We start from the raw sequence: 26,938 nt of genomic DNA, 5'->3' as shown, positions 1-26,938 counted from the left end.
CTTGATTTTTCAATCAATTTTCCATTTGTACTTTTCTGAATGAATAAAAATTGAAATTCTTTTCTTGAAAAAGTTGGAAAAATGTTTCAAACTGTCGATATGGATTTGAAACGACAGTTTGAAATTGAGTTGGCTGTTTGTTGTGTCGAATTGAAGTTGTTCAAATAAAAAGGCTTTTTGTTACCAGCATATTCTGCATTACTTACGAATATTGTTGGCAAATTGTTGAAATTCACGTGACTAACCGACCGGTCGACCGTATTCAAATCTGACCAGGCAAGTTGTACTGCTTCACGTTGCTTGTGCCAGGGGGATTCAGGATGTTGTTGCCAGTCCAAAGCTCTCAAGTTGTATTCATCGCCCTCGGACTGTGAACGCCTTCTGAACGAAAACCCAGACAATGTGATCAACGGTGAAAGGCGCCTCGATGAAATTCGATGCGATCCCTGATTCTGGTAGCTTTTCCTGGTGTACTGTAATGCCGGTAGGGCGGGAAGTAGTGCGGCAACTTTGCGGCTTTCTAAATCGGACTTGGATGCCATAAAGCGAAGTACAAACAAATTCACCGAGGCAGAAAACAATGCCAAACCGAAAAGCATAAACAGCAAACTGAGCACAATATAATCAAAGTGCTTTTCCAAGGCATAGTTTTTTTGAATTGCCACATAATCACCGAAGCCAATAGTGGTCAAAGTAATGAAGCAATAATAGAACCCTTCAAAAAATGTCCAATTTTCATATCTGAAATGAAACGCCCTTTTCTAATATAACGATGTATGTTGAGAATAAAATCGGACATTATAATATTTTAAATTGTTCTACTGCTTTCCAAAGAAAACAAGTGTTTTAAAATTACTGCCCTCATTATTATGAATTACTGAAATGAAATCCACCGTGTAATCGAATGAAAGGAAAATTATACAATTAAAAAAAATAAAAACTATAATAATTCTATTGAAAAAAGAATTTCTTTTCTATTGAATTAAATGATCAAATACTTAATGAAGTGAGGGAAATTTTTCAAAATATTCTATGTGAACAGGGAAGAGATTAATCAACAATCAATGATGAATAAACGCTCGAGGTGAAATAAATTAATAATAATTTCCAACAGATGAATAAAATAACAACGAATAAACTTACTTGTGGAAAAGATAAGCTCCGGACATTATAACCATAGTTCCTAGGGTAGTGCTGACGAGGATCATCTGCGTGTGAGTGACTTGGTGTTGGTTGAATTTGAAAAATTTTCTCACTTTGTACAAAACGTAAGCAATCAGCGTGTTCAAACGTTCCCCAATGCATTGGAACATGACCAAATTCAACGGTATACCGCACAAAGCGTAAAACATGCAGAACACTTTGCCGAGCTTCGTCGCCGGCGTCGAGTGACCATATCCGACAGTAGTGATCACCACGGTGGCGAAATAAAACGCCCCGGCAAATTTCCACTGGTATCCGGCTTTGTGCGGTATAGACCGGATAATGACTGTCTGCAGAACTCGGAAGTCGTCGTCAGTGAAATTGTACTTGTGGCGCAGGCGGCTCATCAACTCTTGGAGCAACTGCAATTTTCGATTGTCGGTTTCGGATTCGAGTGCATCAAAGACGGCTGCACCGAACATCAAGTATCCCAACGTGCAGACGATGAGAGAAAAGGCGCGGATATTTTTCCTCTGATGCGTCTGATGCGACATTCAGTAACAACATCCACCACGGTTCGAGTCGATCTTGTTGCCGCCACTTTCTCAGACTTTGCAGCATGCTTCTCAATCGTGGAGAACTACTGCCACTCCTTCCACAATCGAACGAACGATCAATAACACTCTCGCTTGCCATTCTAGCGAGTATTGTCTGCATGGTGCCTGGGTCTGCATAGTGGACGTTCGTTAATTACATTGTATGAGCCGCTGGTAACCAGCAAATAATGAACAATCGATTTGATGATCATTTCTTCCATGTAACAATTTCGTACAACAAAATTATTCAATCATTCTTTGACAAAGTATTTTCTATGTTGAATTCAAGAAAATCACCTACCCCTGAAACTAAATACATGAAAATAAACGATTTCGCGTTCAAAATATATTTATACCACTTAGAACAAGTTTACAAATAATAATTTTATCATTTTCACACAATGCCACAAAAAATAAATAATACGAAATTATTGCAATTACCTATTATCAATAACAAATGATCACCCGATTTGTAAGTGATAAACTATACCAATGCAAATACACAAGTTTCGTTTTTATAATTCTTATTTAATTTTAGATATTACCAATTTAATATGATCAATTTACAGAATTATTTACTTTAGAAGTCACGTAATAAATACATAGCTGCAATATTTCATTATCAACTTATATCTTGAACTACAGTAACTATTTGATCTTAATTTTAAAATTATTAAATACTGTAGCTATATGTTTTTTTAATCTATTTTTTATGAAAAAATGAATATTTTAATGCAAATGTTGTTAAATAATTTTTAATATTTAACGAATAAGTGCGGTTGTGGTTCTTTTTTCATTTATCATCAAGATTTCCATCGTTGTATTAATATATTTTATTTTTCTAGTATATTTATGAAAAAAAGCAGCAATATAGATGTAGTTTTATTCTATTTTGAAATTCCGTGTTGTAATATCAATCCAGTATGTTCGTTTCACATTCTAATGGATCAATAAACGATCATTAGGGTCCACGTTTTATATTTAGCAGTGCAGTGGTTAACGGGTCTGACGTTTGAAATTGATTTATAATACTTGAAACTGAATAATTTTTAAAAATTTTGAAAGTTTTCATGCTTTAAAATTTCTGAATTGAAAGTTCATATATTTTACTAACGCCTGCAAACAATTTATAAAGTAAATATGCAGAAATTTTATCATCCGCTTCACCTTTAATTTATTGCAGTTTAGCTTTTGTTCTTCATTAGATTTGTCTGTTCACTGAATAAATTTAAAGTTATCTTGAAAAATGAAATGTATATTTCTTTAGAAAGAAGAATTTGCACTATTTTCAGTCATGAACATTCGATGCGCAGTGGTGAGTGCATTTATTATTTCACTCATTTTATTCTTCTTCTATTCATTGCAATCAATATTTAAGCCCAGTGATCTGTTGAACACGCAGCACTGTAATTTCTTATGCCTACCAGAAAATTATAACATGAAGTATTACTTTTATCATGGTCTGTCATGGCCACAGCTTTCATACGTAGCCGAAGATGAGAAACGCCGAATTGTTGGATATGTATTGGCGAAGATGTAAGCTTATTTCAAAATGTGATAAATGTGTCAACGATTATTTCATCTCTGCCATTATAGGGAAGAAGATTCTGAAGAACCGCATGGTCACATTACATCTTTAGTATAATTTGTTTTTTATTAAACACTGGTGTTGTAGTTAAACAGATATTTTTATAGGCAGTTAAAAGATCTTATCGGCGTTTGGGTATAGCCCAGAAATTGATGGATCAGACAGCAATTGCAATGGTAGAAACGTTCAATGCAAAATACGTATCGCTTCATGTACGAGTGAGCAACAGAGCTGCACTCAGTTTATACGAACACACTTTGAAATTTGAGTAGGTAAAAAAATAGAGCTATCATTTTTCATAATTTTAAATACGTTTCAGAATAAACGAAATAGAGCCAAAATATTATGCTGATGGAGAGGATGCTTATGCTATGCGAAGGGATTTGGTGTTATTTGCCAAACAGGTAAATAGTGAAGTTTCGTTTTCTGTTGTAAATATTTTTCATGTAGAGAGGTATAATACCAGCTGATCCGGCGACATTTTGGTCACAGAAGCCAATAACATTGGAAAGTGACAAACAGAAAGATCCAAAAAGAAGTCAGTGTTAATTAATATATGCATTACGTGATCGTTCAAAGATTTCCCTATTCATTCTCATGTAAACATTTGGGTTAAAAGATTTGAAATTCAATTTAAAAGTTTGTTATTATTTAAATGTTTCGTTATTATTAAATTTCATCACTGAAAACGCTTTCAAACTACACGTATGTCAGCGTTACTATGCTTCTTGTGACTGTTCATTGATATGGCTATTTATTAAAATAATTTATTTCGGTTTAAAAAATCTTCTATCCTGCAAATCAGTGCAATACGAAAGTTCAATAATATAAGTTTATTAATAAAATTCATCAATGGGAAACAGTTTTAAGCTACATGTATGTTTCCTAAATCTAGCCGAACAAAGTGTTTTAGCAAATACATTATATAGCAATCACAAAAATAATGAATAGAAGAAGACAAGAACAAAAAAACTGCTATCCGGACTATACGGAGTTTTTGCTCGTATGAAAAATTTGTTGTTATGGGATAGAGAATGTATAAGAATCGGTTGAATAAAATGATTAATTCTTCTCATTTTTCAGCATGAGATTTTCTTCACATTGACAGTTAATTTGAAAAAATAAATAACTGTATCAGCAAAGATCAGTAAAAAATAACAAAATATCTCTAAAAAGACATCGTTTTCGTGACCAACGCAACTACTGCCGCGCCAAATGCACTGCCATGTTCATCTGCGCAGACATTCCACTAAAAGATAATTAAATAAATATTTCTTTATTTCACATATAGTATAGGCAAAAAAATAAGCTCACTTCAGTCACTTCTGGGGGAATAACTTCGTCCAATTTACTTTTGAGCATGTCCAAATAGGTGGGGTGATTCTGAAACAGTGCTCCACCCAATCCTACGACCACTTTCTTCTTGCCTTGAACTTTCAGCAATGCAGCAATTGCTTAAAATGAATAAAAATAAATATTCACAACGCTATAATAAAAATAAACTGAAAATTTCACTCACCAGCTGCAACAATACTGGCTGAACGTTCGGTAACCGCGTGACAAACTTCTTTGATTATCATGTAATCAGAAATACCATGAATTGGTATACGAAGTTCATCCATAATTTTTCGAACATTGACAAACGGTGTGTCTTCTAACTCATCACTATAATAAGTAAAAACCACCATTAGAGGCAAAAGTAAAATAGCTTGGATATCATATATTTTACATTACCTCAATATTTCTGTGACATATTTTGTGGGAAATGCATCCGGTGTGACGAACTGTTCCGGCCTTGAACCGCCAAACAAAAAGCCATCCACACAAAATTGATCAATTATAAGACGCACTAATTCTCCCAAGAAAAATGCGCCTGTAAATTTATCGATTCTGAAAAAAGCAAGCAGATCAATTGAAAATCAAAATTATATCAGACAAAGGAAAATTACAAAAATATTACATTTGTTTTCCTTTGTGAACTGAATGCTGATCAATATCTTTATCGTATGTTGTTTTAATCATGTCCAATTCTCCGTTGCGGCCAAATTCTTCCCATTCTGTATCGATAACCATCTGAAAAATAATAGCAATATCTATTATTACACAAATAAATAAATGCAAACAATAAATGATCAAACTGCACAAGTATATAAAATTAACAAACTATACGTAGAATAACAAATAATTTATAAACAGTTTCAATTTGTTTAAAGTATGCTAAATTTGGATCTAATTTTTTCCCACTTTCCATTGTAATTTCAAAGGATCAATGCTAAAACTGATACTTACATATTCATGGTGATAATCATATTTAGCCGCGTCCAATTTCTTGATACTTGATACTTTTTCCAAATAAGCTGAATTGCAACCATAACCTACAGTAGAAAAAAAATTTTCAGGTTATACAGAAAAAAAATATAAACATTTGAAATGCATCAAAAAAGTAATCCAGTTTGGCATGCAGCGCGTAGAGAACAAATATTGCCCAGAATAAAACTTCAACAATAGAAAAACATCAAAACTGGATCAATGAAGTAATGTTAAGTGGTTTTTATAGAAAAAGAAAGGAAAAAAGCAGCAGACTTGAAGCCAACTTGTAAATATTGACTGAATGCTTGGCGTGCAATAGAAAGCGACCAATCGGCTTTCAACTACGTCCCAAGCATTAGAAATGCAGATTATGAAAAAATAGACATCCTTTCGTTCTCTTAAGATTTTGTTTCAGGAGAGAAATTCAAATTTCGAAAACATCGGTTTACGAATTTCGATTATTAAATTTCATAAATTCACAACAACAACAACAACAACAATTGAGCGAGTTAGCTTGTTGAAAAGCTGCCGCGCGGTGAAATTGATCTGACCAGAGACAGACGCGCATAGCCGACGGCGTCTGCTCATTTCTACGCCGTCTCAAAATGCTTCTTCTAATTTCAAATTTCCCATCTCGGAACACAAATGTGCATCCGCGTGTTGACTGACGTCAGTTGAAAACATTCCAAGGAGGCAGTTGTTCCCTTTCCATTTGGACGCTTACCACAACAAACATTCCCTGATCTTCTCTCAGTTGAAAGAAATAATAAAACGTAAACAGCACTACTAGAACTTCCCAAAATATATGAAAGGATATATTCTCAGCAATAAACAATTCCACATAGTGGAGAAGCGTAATAGATTTTCTACATTCTATTCACTGAATTACTCCGCTTAATTATGCAAAAAAGCTAATAACTCAAAAATCAATAAAAGCCCATCTCTTTTTCATTCAACACAGCAAACAAACTTGAGAATTGTTCCCCTACATTACGTAGCGAACAACAAAATTTGCATATGCTAAAACGTCAATAACAAATAAATATCACTCACCGACAACAACTCCAACTGTGCAGTCTTTTCCCAAACAATGCGCAGCCGATGCCAACTGTGCCACTGAGTCATTCATAATCGCTTTGACTTTCACTTTGATCTATATTAAATTAGTATTAATTCAAATTTAATAAAAATTCTTGCAAAATCTATTTAACAAATTCACCCATCAACATAGCCTGCGCATAATCAATAATTAAACTTTCTCCATATTATAAGATACTTGTCCACTAACAGTTTGCAGTAGCCGAAAATAGATCGAATACTAGTTTCGGTTAGAAATATTTTTTTATGCTCGATTTTTCCATTTCGACAGAAAATTTTTGCCGAAAGCGACGCGAGCAACATAATTATATAAAATATAATTATAACAAAGTTTGTTCAGTATAACTTAAGTCAACAATAAACGCAAATGTCAAATTTGATGGCAATAATATTTGCTTTACATTTTAATATTTCGAAAGTTCATTAACTTACTTAAAATGTTTAACGGTCAAAATAAAGTACACTGATGCAACTGTTAAACAAATTTTCAATGGCAGAACATTTGCTTTGCACTGAACTTATTTGCAATTCAAATATCGATTATATAAATGATATATTAATAACTAATAACATCATGCTGATCGAAATTATGACTAAATCTCCGTCGATTCTTTTCGCTCGACCATTAGTCTATTTGAAATAAAGCTGCTGTTTCAATTAAAGCAGACTTGCCACTAGAACTGCAAACACCAAATAAGTGAATAAATAAATCTATGTTATCTACAGTGGTAATTGTTTGTTCTGCTGCGATGAAACACATTCAAACAATCAACTGGACAGCCTATGAATTTTCTTTAACTGAAACTGAAAATTAAAAAGACTCTTCCTCGGCATCATCAACTAGTAGATTTTATAATACAGAAGGATTGTAAAATACATCAGTTGTAAAAAATGTTTTTCCCACTGAAATAATTGTATTGACCTTCTTCCTATCAGCATAAAGGGAAAACGCTATCATATTTGTCTGCACTACACATCTGCACCAGATAAATATATTTGATCAGACGAATCGATCGGATGAATATGAGAGTAATCAACAGCGGTCAAACGGTCATTCGGTCAAACGGCCAAAAACCCGCTGAGCGGAAACAACAGACGCATGTGCCAGACAGACTGAGCTAGACAATAGTCGTCTAAGCGAAATTATCGATTGCTTGAAGCAAAACGCAGATGCTATTGCTTGCTCCGAATGCAAATAAAATTTTAAAAACAAAACTCATTTCGAAACAGAATTTCAAACAATTATAAGCAAATTAATATTTAAATATTTGAAATACTAAAATTACAACGTAAACAAATCCCATACTACTAAACGCCCTTGAGACAATATGAAAACCGGTGACCTTCTGGAATTGATTTTTATCTGGGTTGAACTTTACAAATAGAGAAAGACGCCGAAGTTTCCCATTACATGTTTACCGGCTATTTTTGTTGGAATATAAGCTACTTCAAAATAAGCGTAAAATGTTTATCTCACCTGCTTTCGATTCAGAGCTTCTTGCAACAAAGTGCCAACGTCTTGATTTAAGCAATCTTTGACGTTGAACCCCTTTGTCCACCACAACAGCTTGGCACTGCGTATTCCTTTCATTTCCACCGGGTAACTGAATACGAAGCCAAGCGGTAGCTCCTCGCTCAGCAGATTGTTTTCGGCCAAAAATTTATGCAAACAATTGACCATAAAATCGAAGAGCTAAAACAAACAATTTGTTAAACGTCCAGATGATATGCAATAATTGAAAAATTTAGCTCACTTCAACTCCTGTGCCGATCATCACTTCCTTTGGTACAAGGAAGTTCGTGGTGGTAACTTGCGGTTTCTCACCGGTACCTTGCAATTGCAGCATCAGTACCCGCAAGTTCTTACCACTCAGGTCCATTGACAACGACTTGCCAGTTTCTGTTCCGTAAAATTTTAATTTAGTATTGCAAAAAATTGCTTTAGCACTCAAAAAACTTACCTGTTCCGTTAGGTAAAACCGGCACGAACGATGGGAGCATGGCAGATGCGGCAGGCGGTGCACCGACTTCAAGACCACGTTGGAAGTCGCGCACCATCAAATCTCTGATCACCTGCAGCGTCTCCCGTCGTACGTGGAAGGGCTCCAATACTTCGCGAACACGTGGAGGCAATTCCATCTCGCTATCGCAAAGCACAACTCTACCCTTCAACAACTCACGCTCAACTGACTGAGGACAAGGTACAGTATACCACCAAGTGACGAGCAAGTTTTATTTTCTAGATTCAAGTATGTTACAGTATACTTGAAATAATGCCTGCTTGCTGTTTATGTTCGATTACGGTAATTGGTCGGCTGACTCATTTTTAGTGAAGTGTGGCGATAAGTTAGTGTTTTCACGATTTTAACTTGAAGAATGGCAACTCGTAAGAAAGTTTTATTGAAAGTGATCATTCTCGGCGACAGTGGGTAAGTGAATTGAAAATACTCGTTTAGTTTATTACGATATGTTTGAAAATAGGGTTGGAAAAACATCGCTCATGAATCAATATGTGAACAAAAGATTCAGCAATCAGTATAAAGCTACTATTGGAGCAGACTTCTTAACCAAGGATGTGGTCGTCGATGATCGTTTCGTCACAATGCAAGTATGCATTGTTATTATTCTTTTTTTATTTAATGCATTGGATTAGCATTGTTTGTTTTGATTTGTTATTACCTCGTGTTGTATTTTTTTTATAGATTTGGGATACGGCCGGCCAAGAACGTTTTCAGTCGCTTGGTGTAGCGTTTTACCGTGGCGCTGATTGCTGCGTACTTGTATTCGATGTGACCAATCCGAACTCATTTAAGTCCTTGGACTCTTGGCGCGATGAATTTTTAATCCAAGCATCACCTAGAGATCCTGAACATTTTCCTTTCATTGTGCTTGGAAACAAAATTGATATGGAAAATCACACCGTAAGTAGTTGGATGTTAACGTGTTTTATTGTTTATTTTTTTTTCTTTTCGTTTCTTTTTCTTATTATTGGTTAGTAAGACTTGTTGCTAATGCTTGCCGAACGTGCTTGCGTACCGTTTTTTATGCATGACCCACCCTTTCAGTGATGCAATTTATTTTACAGTACAGCCAACGATTTTCAAGAATGACCAACTGATTTAATGTTTTTCAGGTTAGTACTAAACGAGCACAGTTCTGGTGTTCATCGAAAAACGACATTCCGTATTTTGAGGTTTCTGCTAAGGAAGCTATCAATGTCGATATGGCATTTCAAAAAATTGCACGAGATGCATTAGATCGTGAAGGTCAAGAAAGTTTGGACTTGTATAGTAATGCAGATCAAATACGTCTAAACGCAGTACCCGACAGAGACAGACAATCATCGTGCAACAGTTGCTGACCCAGCGACTGCTGGTCAGTCCAGTGGGCATTAGCGACAAAATACATCTATATATTTGCTATCCTTGCGTTTCTAATCTTTACATTGATATAACTCCTGATTTCCTTTTTCATTTGCATATTTTTTTCTTAGCCTTTCTCTGCATATTAAATTGAAATTCTGTTTGTAATAATTTGATTCGGCATTTAATGCGTAAAAGTGGTTTGTTTGCCTTACTTTAAACATTTTTCGTTTAATTTTACTGGAAACAAAAATAAAATGCAAAAATTCATTTTATTTACACTTTTTCGTGATTATTATCGTTGCTGTACTTCAAGCCAGCAGAATGAGCCGAGAAGCTTTCTGCAGTAATGTCTAGTCTGGGTGAATGTAAATTTTCAAATGTTGCACGGGTACTGTCTACATCGGCAAGATTGGCGAACATGTCTTTTTGATGAGAGTATGAAAAAAACAGTTCTTCATTTGCATTTCTGTAAACAGCACATTTAACTTGATAACAAACAATTCATGCAGGAACAACTTACGCTCCGTATCCTCGCAGAAACGAATAATACATGGTTGGTAAATAGAAAGCATAATACAAATAAACCGGCAGTGCAAGTATGCTTTAAGCAAAAATATCAAATTATAAATAATGAAAGTTACAAATAACTTCACTTACCATAACCCAGACTGCACATCGCAAAGTAGCAATGCAGAACCAACTATGTGCAAACTATATAATGAGCACAAAATTGCGCAATAAACGTAAAATTTCTTCCTTTCTAAAATATATATACATCATTTTCAAGAGCACATGTTGCATAACAACAGTGTACAAATTACTTGGAGCAAGTAAAATTCTTTGTAAACATGTCAAAGGTGCAAGACATACGGACAAATATAGCTGAAATAAATCAAATTAAGGTCATTTCTCTCCTAAAAATAAAAAACAAACCAGAGCAAAAACCGAAGAAGACACCAGCAGAAATATCACACCTCCGTGAGAGAAAATTACCACCCGTGAGCTGTCACTTAAAAATGGCCCATGATCACTGCTTGAATCAAATTCTAAACCTGCCTGCAAAAAGTGCTTGCAATTATTCAAATTGAAAATACAATTTAAAATTTAAACACTTCCAACTTCAAATATAATAAAATTGCTCACTTGTGAGATGGAAAATAAGCCTGAAACTAAACCAGTAGCAATTAACGCTCTTTTAATGCTCGTTCTGCTATCCAAATGGCCTAAATGACAAATATCTTATACATAATAATATTAAAATATACGTATGTTTACCGAAAAACAGACCAAAAAGAAGAACCACCAATTCTAGAGATACGAGAAAAAATCGCCATAAAAGCCACAAACCCTGAAAATGTTTGCAGTGTAAAATGCATAAAATATTCTACATTATATTATTACATGATAGTGTAATGGAAAACATTTCAAAAAAACACTTTAAAAATGAATGCTTTGTCAAATATAAAAATGCAAGAGCATACTTTTACTAAAATTCTGCCATCAAAATTAAAACCGGAAGCAAACATGGCAGTCACAGCTCGAATTACGCTGATAATAGTGGAGATATAAACCTTCAAAAACAAAACATGCAGGTAGATGTGCCCACGTATATAAAGGCAATGGGAAAAAACCTTACCATTAAGAAAAATGTAAAAAACACAGGACTTTTTGTATTTGTCAGTTTTGTACGAATTCGAGGAAATTTGTAAACCAAAAATATTAAGAACAAAATATTTGGAATTACTATCGCAACATCCAATATCCTAACACTAAAAATCAATAATAAGCTGATTTACACAGTTCGACATTTTTGTTTGATCTCGATAAAATTACCCCTTTAATAGGGTTTTCAAATAAGTAATTTCATCCACCAGTGCCAGTTACAAACATTGCATTGAAGTGTTAGATTTCAAAAATTGCCTCCGTTTTATGAATTCAAATTGTGTTTTAAAAAAATACAAAAAGTTTTCATGAATTTAACACAAGTTTAATTGAAAAAATTCCACTTACCCTGCTTCGCCAGTCTGCTGCAGAAATATCAATTTACAAACGGACACCGAAGTTGTATTGTTCATCATGGCAATGTTGCAAAGATCTTAAAACGACTAATATATTTTCCAGATGATTAACTAAAGATGAATTCTATTGATTACCTTCAAGAAACTAAGCAACGTCAACCATTTTTAGCATCATTCAAACAGCATTCCAGTCGAAGCCAAAGCAAACTGTCACATATTAATCATAATACTGTAATAAACAACATGCAGGAATAATTAAGTGAATAAATAAAATGTATTTTATTCGCATTAGCAGATAAAAAAATGTTTTTTAATATAATTTTAAGCATATTTGTTAATAAACACAAAATTTTAACATCAAAATATCGGGTAATTAACCTGATCTTATTTTGAAAAATGAAGTAAAGGCGACCGTTTTCTACTAAATCTCAGAATATATTTCAAAAAATCTAAATTAATGAAATGTTTATTATAATGTAACTTGATTTTCATAATATAAAAGACATATCATGTGTTGTCCATTTTGTGTAACATAATAAATGTAAAAATGCAATTTTATTTGATTTATTTTCATTTTATGAACTATATTCATCATCAGAGAAACACACTTTTTATCAAAAACATTACATAATGAAAACTTGACTTGATTTTTTTTTGCCTGACGGTACTGTGACAATTGTGACAGCGTTATAAATAAAATGGTAGAAAAGGCAGGGCATGTAGTGCTTGATTTTAATGGTTCGCTTGAAAATTCTCAGGCAAGTAATTTAGATTTTCGTGACTTTACATTCATTCCCACAAGTGAGCAGAAGGATCAAAGTAATGGGTACTTTACAGTTATTAATTACAAAACTGCTCAAACAGTGCATTTAGATGAACGTGATTTGACTGGAGAAATTCAGCCAAATCCGGCTGAATTTAAGAATTATTACTTTTCGGGTAGTAGTTCGAATTTTGCTGCTCGTTATTTAGAACAGCGAGGATTTGGTTGGTTACTAGAAACAGAAGATAGTGAAGAATATAATACTTCCCTGTTGTAAGTTAAACGTTTTTTAACTCTACAATTATAATGATTTTTTTCGTAGAGAAGAATTAGATATTGACCTACGTGATATATATTACAAATTACGATGCGTATTGTTTCCGTTACCATATTTTAATCATAAAATTCAGCTTGTACGAGAAAACCCAGATTTTTGGGGACCTCTGGCTGTTGTACTGGCGTACGCTTTGCTGTCGCTGTATGGCCAGCTTCACGTATGGCTGATTGTCATTTATGTAGTAATCAGATTAATTTAATTTAATTTTAGGTTGTTTCTTGGATTTTGACTATTTGGTTCACAGGATCATTTATTGTTTTTTTTCTAGCTCGTTCTCTTGGAGCAGAAGTGAGTAAACTGCCTTTTTATTTTCTTGATATGTGCTACTTTTGTTAAGTACTTTAGGTGACATTTTCTCAATGTCTTGGTGTAATTGGATATTGCCTTATTCCATTAGTTTTAATCGCCAGCATACTCCCTGTTGTCAAATCCTTCTCGCCACTAGCGTTTACTTTGAAGGTAATGTTAATTGTTATGCGTTTTGTAATTTTTTAAAATATTCTCTGGTTTTAGATATTTGGAGTGATATGGGCTGTGTATAGCGCAGGTACACTGCTCTGTGTTGAAGAGCTGCACGATAAGCGTCCATTGTTGTTATATCCAATATTTTTGCTTTATGTATACTTTTTCTCTCTTTATACTGGCGTTTGATAGAAGCCGTTTATACAATAAATAATTTGGAATGAAAATTAGTATCGAATTTTCAGATCTAATATCGCAATCTTGTTTTTACTAAAAACAATGCAATAACAGTTGTGTATTTTTAATACGTACACGAAATGTTTTAATAATTGTTATGCTTTTGTTTTATATTTTAATAAAATTTGTGAAAAAATTGGAAAACCAGTAAAAAATGGTTACGATAATTCTCAAAAAGTGTTTGAATGCCTTGAAAAGTATATTCATTAAGCTTGAACGTCAGTTTCGTTTATTTTAATTTTGCATTTAATAATTCTCTTTGAAGTATAACATCAAGGATACAGTTTTAACCAGTCATTTTACTGATCAATGAAAATTATTTATAATCTTTATTTTCATCAAGTGAAGGTCTAGGTCATTCTCAAGCTTTGTTTACTTTACTTGCAAAGTAGATACAATTTCTGTCTGAGTTTCTTTGAAATTCTAGAATATAATCACTTAATTTTACTCTAAAATTCTTAAAAATTTTACTCTATTGAATATGCCGTTTGTACTTGATTTTATTGTTAGTAAATACGGTAACCTAACAAATACTCCTTCTTAAAGTGGGTGCTGTGCGTTGTTGGTTTATTTTGTCGTCGATGAGCTGCTTTGATTTCAACTCGTCGCTCGAATTTAGCCATTTGAATTTTTATCTGTAAATTTTGCCTCGGGTTCACTTCAGTGTGGTCAAAGGCTCAGGTACTGGTATCCGCTTCACTGCCTATTGGTCGACAAGCAATGGACAAGCAGAAAGAATCTTGCCGCCCCTGTTCACACGCTGGAAGTTGGTACTCAGCCAACGAAGAAGACCTCAGAAGTCAACTTGAAGACTGGCTTTCTGCCGTGAAGACTAACCACGGTCCAGCAAAAGCAATCATTTCACCGTATGAGAGAAGTCAATTTAATAGTATCTATCATCAGCAGATTATTGAGGATGTGTATGTAATTTCAGCCATGCAGGTTACTGCTACTGCGGTGCCAGTGCAGCGTATGCATATAAGCAAATCGATCCAAATACAGTGTAAATTTTTTTTCATTTTTTTCACTGATTATTTTTTGTATATAATTTAATTATCAACGATAAAGTACTGGAAGTGAATATTTCAATAAGTATTGGTTTTATTGATTTGTCATTTTTAGTGATAGGATATTTATTTTGGGGCCTTCACACCACGTTTGCCTGTCAGGCTGTGCTGTGAGCAAATTCAATTCTTACGGAACGCCTTTTTACAATTTAACGGTCGATCAGCAGGGTAAATTTTAATATATATATATATTAGTATTTTTGAAAAATGATAACTTCATCGAAAAAATTTTGCTTTTTCCAAATCAGTGAACAATGAACTGATCGAAACTGGACTGTTTGAAAAGATGGAATTGCTAACTGACACCGCCGAGCACAGCATCGAGATGCAGCTGCCTTACATTGCGCATGTCATGCAGAGTCGCAAGGGCGCTTTCACGATAGTTCCAATTTTGGTTGGCAGCTTGACACCCTCTCGCCAATCTGCTTATGGTCGCATTTTATCCCGCTATTTAGCCGACGATAGAAACTTGTTCATCATTTCAACCGACTTTTGCCACTGGGGTAAGTGAAGCAGATTTATCATTTTTTCATTTTGTTCCATTGATTTATTTTTCTTAATCTCTTTTTTTTTGGGGGGGGGAGGAGGGGGACAAATTTCATTCACTATTTTCGATAACTGTGTAATACTTTTTGTTTATGTATTATAATGGGCGGCATGATCGTTTTCAATTTTGCAATTTTTTGCTATTGATTTTTACATGAGTCCCCCCCCACACCCAAACCACCAAAAAGCTTTATTAGCCACTTATTATTTTTGTAAAGCTTTTATCATTGGAAAATGTCAGAACAATTTCCTCCCATTCAAATAATTCACACCCAAATACCATTATGTCAGTTTTGAAAGATATCAATTGTTGATGATGAAAAATAATTTTCAAGAATTACTTGCGGCATTGTTGTTCACTGTTTGTTTGACTTTCTGTTTTCACCGTTGCATTCTTTCTTCAATTTTATTCACTTCACGTGCACAAAGTGAACCCAAGCATGAATGACAAATTAGTATTTTAGTGAATCTGACTATTTGGCAATATATCTCGCTTCTCTGATCATTAATCACAACTCATAATTTAAAAATAGTCCCGTATATAATTATTGGTTGGTTTTATTTTGTTCAATTGAAAATAATGTATTGTGAAAAATGGTAAATATATATATATAATTGTTCAAATAGAAATTATGCGTTTATCATTGAACAATGAATGGATTTTGAATAAATGCTGTTGCGAATAGTAAAACAAACGCTATAGACAATAATTGGTTTTCTTCTTCTTTGCCATCGAATCATACATATTTCACTTTTTCAGGACATCGATTTCATTTTACAAAATACGACAAAACTGGTGGTGAGATTCATTCCAGCATCGAGCGATTGGATCGTGAAGGTATGAAAATTATTGAAAATCTCGACTCTGCGGCATTCAATGATTATTTAAAACGTACCGGCAATACAATCTGTGGTCGACATCCAATATCCGTATTATTGCAGGTGACAAATCTCAAAATGGCATATTTCTTCTTCCACTTGGAAAATTATATCTGTCTATATGTGTATAATCAATTTAGGCAACGGAACATTTACATGAAATTAATAATCGTCGAGGCGATTTTCAATTTTTGCACTATTCGCAGTCGAATCATTGTCGATCAATGCACGACTCGTCGGTCAGCTATGCGGCCGGCTCTCTTGTATTCAAGCCGGCGTAGGTGTGGCAGGGAGGTTCTGTATATATTCATTTATTTATAGGTGTACTTTTTTTTAAAAAAATGTTATTATACAATGCATGGTCAACTGTGTTTCATCTAATTTATTACAAATTGCCCCCGAACAATTTTTCATAATCATTGTTGACCAATCAGACTTTGCGCACATTTTATTTTGAAATGAAAATCGCTCACCTGCTATATGACATTTGATTCGTACACATTGTATTTGTTTATGGCTGTGAAGTAACCTTTTCGCATTTGACAATTTTTTTAAGAATATCGCCACGTTTACTAAGCTTTAAAATAAAATAAATGCTTCCTGATCGAATTATTATTTGTGAAATTCCAAATTTTCGTATTAGCTTAAGATGAGAATTAACTTTATAACACATATTTTGGCAATTAGTCGAATAAACATTCGCTAATAAAACACGTTTTGTTTACCATCAAAGAATATAAACTAAGAAATACAGAAGCTTTTAGTATCTAATTCAACATGCTTTTATACCATTTTAAGTTGATGCAATTTTAATTAGAATAAAACGAATTTAAAATCACACAACACTTGTAACAATTTAAAATTTACGGCTTGTGGTAAAGAATTTTCTTCATTAGTTTAAACTGTATTTTTATGATTTTCAGGTTTATATTAGAATTTTTAGTGTTTGAAACATAGCAGCTGAAAAATACATATTGGAAAGAACATTATACATTCGTTCTGTTAATTTTGAATCAAAAATGAAAAAGCACTGGTTCCTTTTCAGATGAAATTGATTAAATATATACATAGTAGAAAGTAAAATAACGGAAACATAATTTGATAAAATGCTGAAGCATACTATCGAGCTGAAAACTGATTTTTCATCTTTGCTTGCATCACTGGAATATAATAAACACTCCAATACACTATATTGAAGAAGAAAAAACAAATAGGGATTAAGTATCGAAAGATGGAATCTATTTTTTCCGCACGATCATTCCACAGAAAGTAAAAGTCAGTGTCCAAAGCAGGCAGATGTAATTGGTGATATAAACGACGTTGCGCTCTTTGCGACATGACACACGAACATGGTTCCTCAGCACTGAATTCTGGATTGCTAAATTCAAGCACTATCTATGTTAAGTATCGCCAAAAAGCAAATTTATATATATATTAATTGCATATTTATAAAAATACTGAATTTAAGTAAACTCTGATGTACTTAATTATCAGCGATTCCGTATTGTTGAATTCATCAACTGCTTGTGTTCTACTCGTCGATAGCTGACGTCTTGAATTTTTACGTGAACGTAAGCCATGAAAAAACTGAAACAGTTCAAACATTTTAAAGTCATTTGAAAGATAGAAATTAAAAAAAACTTGAAAATTAATTTGATTAATTATTAAAATATTCCATAGAAAAGATAAACCAAATGGATTGTTCTTTAAAAAGCAAAGTATACTCACGTAGTGAAAATAAGAATACTTGTCATATTTCTCGTCATGAAATGATGGTGATGAATGATGTTCGCCAGAGGTAGATTGTTGGCACAGATTTTCAAATACATCCTGCTGTACATTGGACAGCCGTTGAAAGGGATAAGAGGATGCGATTCTTTTTTGTTGTTGTATCAAGCCGATGTAGTTAACGAATGCATATTCGACGAGAGAAGTAAAAACAAATACCACACAAGCTCCGACCCAAACATCGATAGCTGTTGCATAAGAAACTGGTGGCAAATTTGCGCTAACGCCTAACAATGTACTTTTTCACTCATAAATTTTAATTTTATTTGCTCAAAATTAAAATCCTATCGCCACTGTATTTTGTCAGCCTCATTTTTTAAAAGTTGTACTTATTCGCACTTGAATATAACAATATTACAGTCATTCAATTTGAATACGTCATCATCACTATGAAACATTACAGCTGCAAAATTTACTTCAAAATTATACGAAAACATTCTTATTAATAAAGAATATTAAGAAATAAATTACCTGATGCAATTTATCGTATTTTTCCAAATGACTAAATTGTTTACTGTAATTATTGTCAACTACATTTCATCTTTAACATTGAATTTGAAATTTATTTAATTTAAAAAGAATGTATAATAAAATTATTTGAATTAAAATAAATACAATTTGAAAAAATTTAATTTCGCGCGCATTAATTTTTTTGGGTCACTAAATTTGAAATTAGTCGAACAGAAATCTTACTGTAATGTTGGGTGATCAGAGTCAGCAGAGTGACAATAGTGAGTAGCATTCTTCCGGCCGAAGCTCTCCAGTCGATCCAATAAGAAAGGCAGGACACAACGACCAGCAGACTGGACGGGATGTAGAGTTGTAGAAGAAAAAAAGAAAACTGGCGTTCAAAAATCAACGATATCCGAAGGCAACTGTATTCTCCTGAAATAGCAAACAAAATCAGCTATTAATAAGTAAGTAGTGATTTTTCTTTCTTCGTGTATATTCTTTTACCAGTATTCGTTTTGCTCGTACAAGTGCCATTTGTGATTGCTTTTATTGCCATGTTCGGTAAGACAGAGGTGACTTGGGGATCGACGTGAATCGGTGTTTCTTCCCAGACATAAATTATATCTTCAGTAGTATATCCATCTTAAAAGTGACATTTTTGTAATTGATCATTCTTGTATTCTACCTCACAACTAACTGACAGCTCGCGAAATCAATAACACATTCCTGTGTATCCATCGGATAATTGTGCAAATTCATCACGCACGAGAAAGTCATACCAATTCTGTAGAAAAGAAAATATTTTCAATGATATACATATATATGTAAATAAATAAAAAATAAATGTAATTATGCTCTGACAACCTGACGTTGTAGAGCACTTTTCCATCTGGAAAAATTTTGACAAAACAATTAGGCTGGTCAACAACGTGAAATGTACCGGATTTTTCGTTTTGGAAAAATGTGTCGGGTTTCCAGATCACTTGATCATAGGCGAGGTGAACATTTTCAATTTTTTTCCCATTTTCATCATTGAAACGGTGGAAATTTAATCTCTCATCTGTCCACCGTTGTTCAAATCGAAATCTTGCTTTGAATTCCTTGTGAAAGGATAGAATTTAAATTTTCATTTTCATTCTCTTTAAATCGGCAATTATACTTATTTATTTGCAATTGTTGGAACGTTTTGTAAAATGCTCAATTGAAGAAATATTCGATCAATGACTAATTTGGCGAAAGTATATAATTACTTCTTCAACAATCAAAAACTGGTTGGTTCATTAAATGATCTTTTTCTGATCAATTCTTTTTTATTTTGAAATTTTCTTCACGTTCAACTTTTATTATTATTTTTCGATGAAATAAGCTGAGGATTTTTCAAATTATCAAAGTATTAATAAATATTTTTGAGCAAAGATAAAAGAAGATTTAATTTTTACACTTGCCATGTTTATTTCGTCGACTGAATTGATCGTCTGCAACATCAGGGCGGTGTGCACGACCACGGGCTCACCACGGTCTGGACCGGATGTTGAGTCAGTTGTAGGACTTTTACTCACCTGGGGTCTTGTTTTAATATCATAAGTTTTCAACAATTCCCGTATAATATACTGCTCACGCCATGGTCTGAATTTCCACACGCTACTGCTGTATTCACTGCAGAATTCGAACCAAAATATTAATTGGTGGTTGTTTGTTAATTTTGAAATTTAAAGCATACTTTTTCCAAGACATCTGTGCTTTTGCCCAATTGTTGAAATCCAAACTCTCAACATTCAATGGTCGATCATAAACAACGGACAAAATTATGACAGTAACGAAATGTTGCAGTGAATAATGCATGGTTGGAAAATGCATCCCTGACTTGGGCTTGCATAGGATCAATAATAATACAACGTTATCAAATTGATCCTATCAAAAGGCGAGTGTACGTTTATTTGCTTTGAACAATCAAATCAACAGTCCCCACAAATGCCACCCGAGCTGTTCTTTGTCTTAACTACCAGCCGGCTTGGTTGACCACTTGGAGATCAATTTCAGCTAGATGAAGAGAGCTTTTATGCACTGCTGATTCGAATTGTGAAAAACTGGCGGCAATGGGCAAATTAGATGAGGAAACTTTTTCACTTCTGAAGCTTTTGATTTAGATTCTCTGCTCCAACAATACGCAAAAGCGACCGAAACGCTCTGGGCAAGCAAGCTCTTATTAAATAATCTCCACCACCAATCAATTTTTAATATGAAGCAAAAAAAATTAATAAATGACAACAATTACTCTTTCGAACGAGAATTTATTGTTTCAGCGTGTGAAATGTGAAAATTGAATTTTCTGACAAAAGTTGATTTGGAAGAACAGCTCTCGTCTGGGTTATTTCACGTATTTGGATGTTCTGCCACTGCGGGTGGCAGGCAACACGTCAATGCATCTTCAGTTAAGCTGCTGAGCAAATAAAATGCACTTGTCACGGATTTGAAAAGCAACTGTTCCGCCTTTTCTTTCCCTTCATCTTTGCTATTCCAAAATATGCAAATTCGTGAACTTATTTTTTCGGTAATTTTGGCAATTTCTATATTCTTCTCTGTTATATTACAAACTAGTGTTGTTGATTTGAAATATTTTCTGTAAGCTAGTTTTATATTCAGTTTACTTGATTTCAATTGTATGTAATTAGCAGCAATTTGAAATGAATACTACTAATTATATATTTTCCCTACAATTTCAATTAGTTAGCAGTTTCATGCTCGAATGCTGGCTTTATTTAATTTGGAAACAATTTTTACACTTCTCAAAATTGATGATGGTATTCATTCACTTCTTTTTATATCAAAACATGATCATCGATAATAATTGGCAGATTGTACGAATTTAAATATAAAAAACAAAAAAAATCACTCTTCACATTCGCATTCTCGGATGTGTTCGAATCGAGATTCCAAATTTATTTTTCCCAAGTCGAATGTGTTCACGTTTTCTTTGTCTTGAGTTATGTAATTTTTCGGTATTTTAACTCTCAGCACTCGATCACAACCCTAAAATTAGCGCTGCTAAATTAGTGAATGGGAAAAAATTTTTACAATTCATCTAGTCACTTTTTTGCATACCTTCATGACGGATTCGAAGCAGTTGTGCCAAATATTCACAAACGGTTCCAAAGGTGTGTCATCGTCAGTGGTCGCTTCCAGTGTGAAATATCCACTGCTGTCGGTTGTTGTTCTGTTCAATTCATTTGGCAGAGATTCTGAATCAATTGCTAAAAATACAACAAAATTTACATATTATTTACAAACAACAAATTTTATTTGTATTGCTGACGTTTATCGTAAATTTTCACCATCAGATTGGTCGCAGGGCTTGAAGCGCAGAATACGATTCCTCGCAGTTGAAAAGTTCTCTCACCAAAGCTGGTGATTGTCAATGTGGACAGTAGAAGAGAGATTATAATTTTTCTGTTCATTTTCAAAATTCAACTGAACAAAATTTTTAACAAAATGCTTATTAATATGCTTCAAAGTTCAGGTTCAGGTTCAAAGGACCGGTTCCATTTCCGCTACACGGTTGATTCTCTGAATGAATGAATGAAGAGTGGGAGTTTTTGTCGTAAAATCCGGTTAATCAAATTGCTTGAACAATAGAAGTTGTTTTGAAATTTTAAAAATAATTTAAATACAATTGTAAACAAATTATTATGATTACAATTAAGAAAAGAATCATTCGTTGAGTTATGAAACAAAACCGACAACGGTTAATGGAAATTTATTTACAAAATAAGATCACTTCAAACAATTGCAATGCGAACATTTTTGAATTATTTTTAGTTGAAAACTACAGATTCAATTTTTTAATTTTGTAACGATGATTCATTTCTACAAACTGGATTCACAAACAAGCTTGCTATTTGGAAGCTCTTTCAAGTCGATTGTATGAAAATCGTAACGTTCTCCTTCATAAGATTCATCACTTTCAGGCTTATCCGGAAAATCTAAATCCACCTGAAAGTGACATCCCTAAACAACAAGAAAAATTTGAATAATAAAAAATATTTTCTGTTGAAACAGTTACTTGTTCAAGTGGTTCTCCACATGTATGCCATATGCTGATTGATGGATTTATTAATAATGAACTATCATTTACGGCAACTTCCAATGAAAATTCACCATCTCTGTCCGTTTCAAAGTGATTCAATGTTACACCTTGGAAAATGAAATTGCAAAGAAAAATTATAATTTTTCAAAAATTCCACATACCATTAACTTTCAAATCAACGTCCAAATTTGGAAGTTTAGTTGAGCCGCATTGAATTTTACCTTCTATGCCCAATAATTGATACTCCTCTGCTGAACTGATCACATTGAAGATCACCGCAAGAAATCCAACAATGGCTAAATAGAATTTTGTCTGCATTTCAATGATTTCTGCCAAAATTGCTTTGTTATTTTCACCACACTTTCTGCGCTTTATTACAAATATTATTTATAATACTTTTATTAACTAGCTAAGCTTTTTCATTGTATGCAAAATAAACCTGTCTACCTAATTTTTCCACCTCTAACCGAGGCAAATTGTTCCAAATATGGCAATTGTGAAATGATGAACAGAGGTGGATGGATCATTGTCGGCAATAATTTCCGGATAATTTTCACACTGCTCAGCATTACAATACATTTCTAATCAGAGCGAGCAATAAGCAAAATATTATGAAATATCATGACTCATCATCATTATTATTATCATTTTATTTAATTTTTTTTCAACACTTGCTTATATTTATGAATTCAACGGTGATTTAAATTTAGTTATTATTTATTTTAAAAGCTCACTTTTCAAAGTAAGCAACAGGGTTGTAAAATAACAATGACGACATTTCAAATATTCGTGAATGTATGCATCTTTCTTTTTTATTTGTTCACATTTCGCAAATACTCTTTCGAACAGGAAATTGATAAAAGCAGTTCCTGAATTTGCATAAAATATAAACCCAGCCAATCATTTGAGCTGTTGTTGTTGTTTTACAAAAGATTGCGTGATGGTTGTTGAAATTTTCAAACAATTACTTTTAATATTGTTAAGAAAAAAAATCATTCAATTCAACATTTGAAATGAGTAATGTGATCAATTTCCTGTTTGAATGGAATAAAACTTATTTTCCACTTGAAGATCGATTTTTCTGTTGAAATTGAAATTTATTGTTATTTAAAATGTTAATATTAAATTTCTCATTATGTTCGCATTTCTTTGTGTATTTTTAATTTGCAAAACAGAATTTACATTTTCATGCATTGCATAGTGTTGAAATTATGAAATTACATAAATAAAATAAATAAACATTACCAAATCAAATTTCCTTACAATCAGAAGCTAGACAACAAAATATTACCTGTAAATCATAGTGCCACGTCATGTGTAAACAAAAAAATGCTGTAAACAATGTGCATTTACAGTTTGATCAAATTTTTGATGATCATGCTTGATAATGTTGTTTGACATTTAAAATTTACGAATGTGTTAAATTTTATAACATTTTCCGATTTGTTTGATTTTTTTTACTTATTTAACTATTAAAAGAATGCATTTACCTAAACTGATCGTTCATTGAAAAATGTAAATATTTTTTCTTTACTTACAAATAAAGGACGAAATTTTACACAGACTAAAATGTATTTTACATCTAGCGATTATTTGTTCCATAGAATTTAACGTTTATTAATAGCAAATGCACAATTGAAAGTATGTCCTTGAAGGTAAATTTATGAATACTGTAGAATAGCTATACATAGTGATTTTTCATCGTTACATTGAATCGTTTGATTTTAGGTAGGTGAAATTGCATTGCAATAGAGTTGTTGTTGTTCATTAATCATTTCAATAATGCAGCACTGATTAACAATGGCAAGTCGAATTTTGGTGACCGGAGCCGCTGGTCAAATTGGATATTGTATTGTTTTGCAGATTGCGAAAGGCGACGTTCTCGGAGCAGATAAAGTGAAATGAAGAATTTGTTTGTTTTAATTTATTTTTTGAAAACATTTGTTAATTTAAGCCAGTAGATTTGGTACTGCTCGATATTCCTCCAATGAAAGATGCACTGGAAGGAGTGGCTATGGAATTGGACGATTGTGCATTGCCACTTTTGCGAAGTATTGTTATTATTTGTTTTTTTTGCATTGTTTTGCAGTATATTAAAATTCAACTGGTGCAAAAATTGATTAAATTGCAATTTGTCAGTGACAAATATTCACAATTGTAGGTGTCACTATTGCTACAGATGAAGCTGAAGCTTTCAAAGATATTGACGTGGCGTTTCTGATTGGCGCCATGCCTAGAAAAGAAGGAATGGAACGTAGGGATTTGCTGAAGGCGAACGTGCAAATTTTCAAAAGTCAAGGCATGGCGTTGGCGAAATACGCCAAGCCGACGGTGAAAGTGAGTTCATTTGAAATTTGTTTGATTGTTCAGTGCAAATGTTCTCTCTCTACCTGCTTAAATTCTTTTCGTGCTTTTCTCAATGTGTTGTAAACAGAATGTCCAAATTACACTATGCAAAGTTTGCTATGCTGGTTTGAGCTAGTTCTCAAAACTGGTGATTGATTACAATTCAAATGCTTAAAAAATTTTTTTTTAATTTTGGTCCAGCTGTTGTAATTATACTTATTTTTTTGTAATTTTAAAGTTTAATTTTCCGATTCTGTAAACTGGAGTTTTCAAGGTTCTGGTGGTTGGAAATCCGGCCAATACAAATGCGTTGATTTGCGCCAAATATGCGGCGCCGAAGATTCCAGCTCGTAATATTACCGCCATGACTCGACTGGATCACAACCGTGCATTGTCAATGGTACGTGCTGTGTTGAGGAGATTGATGTGCAAAACAAAAATTGTTCAAAAATTTAAATTTTTCAAGATTGCAAAACGTTGCAAAGTACCCATTTGTTGCGTGAAAAATGTCATCATTTGGGGCAATCATTCGGCTACACAATTTCCGGACGTCGCGCATGCTAAAGTTCAAATTGGCGGCAAAGAGTCGGACGTATACGCTGCAGTTAACGACAACGCATGGTTGCAAGGGGAATTTTTGAGTGTAATTAAAAATTCATCATTATTGTGTTGTTATTAATCGATTGATTATTAGCTTATTCAAAAACGAGGAGCAGAGGTGATCAAAAAGCGCAAACTTAGCTCTGCAATGTCGGCTGCGAAAGGAGCCTGTGATCACATGTACACTTGGTTGCACGGAACTAAGCCGGTAAGTGAATATTTTTTTTTCTTATTCAGTTTATATTTAGGATAAAAAAATTGAAATCCATTTATTTGCATAGTTTCTTTTCCTTTACATGCGAAGAACAAATAAATAGCGTTAATACACTTTTTTTTAATGCTATGGTAAATTTTTATCAAGTGTTCAGTTGAAATTTGTGTATTTAATTTCGTTTGTTGAATTGAATTGTATTTGTTGAATTGTAATGAATTGATGAAATGAATTGTGTATATTTATTCTGCAGGGTGAGTGGGTGTCAATGTCAGTACCTTCGGATGGATCTTACGGTGTTCCTGAAGGTTTTGTCTTCTCATTTCCGGTTACTGTAGATCCGGCTACCAAGGAGTGGAACATTGTGAAGAATTTAACAATGGACAGTTTTGCACTGTCAAAAATGAAAATTACACAAGATGAATTGACTGAAGAGCGTGTGGAAGCGCTGAAATGCTGTGAAGCTTGATTTGATTTCAGTCGGCTTGATTCGTTGATGTGATTGAGGCATTAGTTAAAAATTGTACTTTAACTTAATTATACACGTAGAATAGGTTTGCTTTTTGTCAATCGGGAATTGTGATTCTTTTTGGTTGAAATATTCATCCAATCAGCAGCAGCTGTGATTGTTCTTCCTAAGGGGTTTACTTTAGAATATTTTACACATGTTGTTTAAGCAGCGATACAGTAGCGGTAGGACAATGAGTGTCCAATTTTGATTTGTTTGTTCTGCTTTTCATATTTTAATCATCAATAAACTTGAATAGATGTGTGTTAAGTGATCAATTAATTTCATGTGTTTTGGCTGTGTTTGTTCGTTTGTTTTAATATTTAAATAGCGCAACTTCCTCAAATTGGCCAGCAGAGCATGAGAATTTTACGTTTTTATTGATCGATCGACTGTGCTATCTGTTGTGACAGCAGTTTCAACGTCAACTGTATGTTTTTTTTTATTTGTTTATTATCACCAGCTGCGCTTGAAATCAAAATCAATATTAACTCTTTGCGCATGGAACATGGAACATTAGCAATTATTTTTTTGCAAAT

The 26,938-nt window shown here is 33.3% G+C and overlaps 10 protein-coding genes across 10 annotated transcripts; 6 read left to right on the top strand and 4 right to left on the bottom strand.

Moving 5' to 3' along the window:
• Positions 1-86: 86 nt before the first annotated feature.
• On the bottom strand, positions 87-1,697 carry Tsp_08388 (Two pore potassium channel protein sup-9). The gene is made up of 2 exons (XM_003375347.1): positions 1,144-1,697; positions 87-741 (listed from the first exon to the last, which is right to left on the bottom strand). The coding sequence occupies exons 1-2, from the start codon at positions 1,695-1,697 to the stop codon at positions 87-89; spliced, it is 1,209 nt and encodes a 402-aa protein (XP_003375395.1).
• A 1,336-nt stretch (positions 1,698-3,033) lies between these two features.
• Tsp_08387 (N- acetyltransferase A complex catalytic subunit Ard1) lies at positions 3,034-3,797 on the top strand. The gene is made up of 4 exons (XM_003375346.1): positions 3,034-3,275; positions 3,336-3,378; positions 3,435-3,595; positions 3,647-3,797. The coding sequence occupies exons 1-4, from the start codon at positions 3,034-3,036 to the stop codon at positions 3,795-3,797; spliced, it is 597 nt and encodes a 198-aa protein (XP_003375394.1).
• Positions 3,798-4,495: 698 nt separating this feature from the next.
• On the bottom strand, positions 4,496-8,874 carry Tsp_08386 (putative hexokinase HKDC1). The gene is made up of 11 exons (XM_003375345.1): positions 8,697-8,874; positions 8,490-8,635; positions 8,213-8,428; positions 7,168-7,247; positions 6,362-6,423; positions 5,617-5,702; positions 5,288-5,400; positions 5,062-5,217; positions 4,847-4,992; positions 4,642-4,781; positions 4,496-4,576 (listed from the first exon to the last, which is right to left on the bottom strand). Exons 1-11 carry the CDS (start codon positions 8,872-8,874, stop codon positions 4,496-4,498), a joined length of 1,404 nt encoding a protein of 467 aa, XP_003375393.1.
• Positions 8,875-9,111: 237 nt separating this feature from the next.
• On the top strand, positions 9,112-10,111 carry Tsp_08385 (GTP-binding protein YPT7). Its single transcript, XM_003375344.1, has 5 exons — positions 9,112-9,164; positions 9,217-9,343; positions 9,438-9,515; positions 9,598-9,656; positions 9,869-10,111. Exons 1-5 carry the CDS (start codon positions 9,112-9,114, stop codon positions 9,990-9,992), a joined length of 441 nt encoding a protein of 146 aa, XP_003375392.1. The 3' UTR covers positions 9,993-10,111.
• A 262-nt stretch (positions 10,112-10,373) lies between these two features.
• On the bottom strand, positions 10,374-12,178 carry Tsp_08384 (integral membrane protein). Its single transcript, XM_003375343.1, has 9 exons — positions 12,111-12,178; positions 11,737-11,869; positions 11,376-11,448; positions 11,244-11,323; positions 11,034-11,156; positions 10,922-10,982; positions 10,758-10,860; positions 10,621-10,701; positions 10,374-10,566 (listed from the first exon to the last, which is right to left on the bottom strand). The coding sequence occupies exons 1-9, from the start codon at positions 12,176-12,178 to the stop codon at positions 10,374-10,376; spliced, it is 915 nt and encodes a 304-aa protein (XP_003375391.1).
• A 638-nt stretch (positions 12,179-12,816) lies between these two features.
• Tsp_08383 (protein YIPF4) lies at positions 12,817-13,869 on the top strand. The gene is made up of 5 exons (XM_003375342.1): positions 12,817-13,154; positions 13,204-13,375; positions 13,429-13,506; positions 13,564-13,677; positions 13,732-13,869. The coding sequence occupies exons 1-5, from the start codon at positions 12,817-12,819 to the stop codon at positions 13,867-13,869; spliced, it is 840 nt and encodes a 279-aa protein (XP_003375390.1).
• A 768-nt stretch (positions 13,870-14,637) lies between these two features.
• On the top strand, positions 14,638-16,877 carry Tsp_08382 (protein MEMO1). The gene is made up of 6 exons (XM_003375341.1): positions 14,638-14,783; positions 14,852-14,920; positions 15,040-15,152; positions 15,233-15,487; positions 16,291-16,472; positions 16,550-16,877. Exons 1-6 carry the CDS (start codon positions 14,638-14,640, stop codon positions 16,688-16,690), a joined length of 906 nt encoding a protein of 301 aa, XP_003375389.1. The 3' UTR covers positions 16,691-16,877.
• Positions 16,878-17,528: 651 nt separating this feature from the next.
• Tsp_08381 (glutamate-gated chloride channel subunit beta) lies at positions 17,529-20,507 on the bottom strand. The gene is made up of 9 exons (XM_003375340.1): positions 20,371-20,507; positions 20,090-20,306; positions 19,515-19,750; positions 19,352-19,434; positions 19,155-19,292; positions 18,891-19,082; positions 18,138-18,424; positions 17,893-17,996; positions 17,529-17,787 (listed from the first exon to the last, which is right to left on the bottom strand). Exons 1-9 carry the CDS (start codon positions 20,505-20,507, stop codon positions 17,529-17,531), a joined length of 1,653 nt encoding a protein of 550 aa, XP_003375388.1.
• Positions 20,508-21,756: 1,249 nt separating this feature from the next.
• Tsp_08380 (hypothetical protein) lies at positions 21,757-22,681 on the top strand. The gene is made up of 4 exons (XM_003375339.1): positions 21,757-22,055; positions 22,168-22,205; positions 22,352-22,392; positions 22,616-22,681. The coding sequence occupies exons 1-4, from the start codon at positions 21,757-21,759 to the stop codon at positions 22,679-22,681; spliced, it is 444 nt and encodes a 147-aa protein (XP_003375387.1).
• Positions 22,682-24,534: 1,853 nt separating this feature from the next.
• Tsp_08379 (malate dehydrogenase) lies at positions 24,535-26,360 on the top strand. The gene is made up of 7 exons (XM_003375338.1): positions 24,535-24,630; positions 24,689-24,785; positions 24,896-25,071; positions 25,355-25,480; positions 25,547-25,723; positions 25,775-25,888; positions 26,145-26,360. Exons 1-7 carry the CDS (start codon positions 24,535-24,537, stop codon positions 26,358-26,360), a joined length of 1,002 nt encoding a protein of 333 aa, XP_003375386.1.
• Positions 26,361-26,938: the final 578 nt, after the last annotated feature.

This window comes from Trichinella spiralis (genome assembly GCF_000181795.1).
Source record: "Trichinella spiralis strain ISS 195 chromosome Unknown Scfld5, whole genome shotgun sequence".
Classification (NCBI taxonomy): domain Eukaryota; kingdom Metazoa; phylum Nematoda; class Enoplea; order Trichinellida; family Trichinellidae; genus Trichinella; species Trichinella spiralis.
The sequence above is the reverse complement of the archived record's forward strand: the minus strand, read 5'-3'. Positions and strand labels throughout refer to the sequence as shown.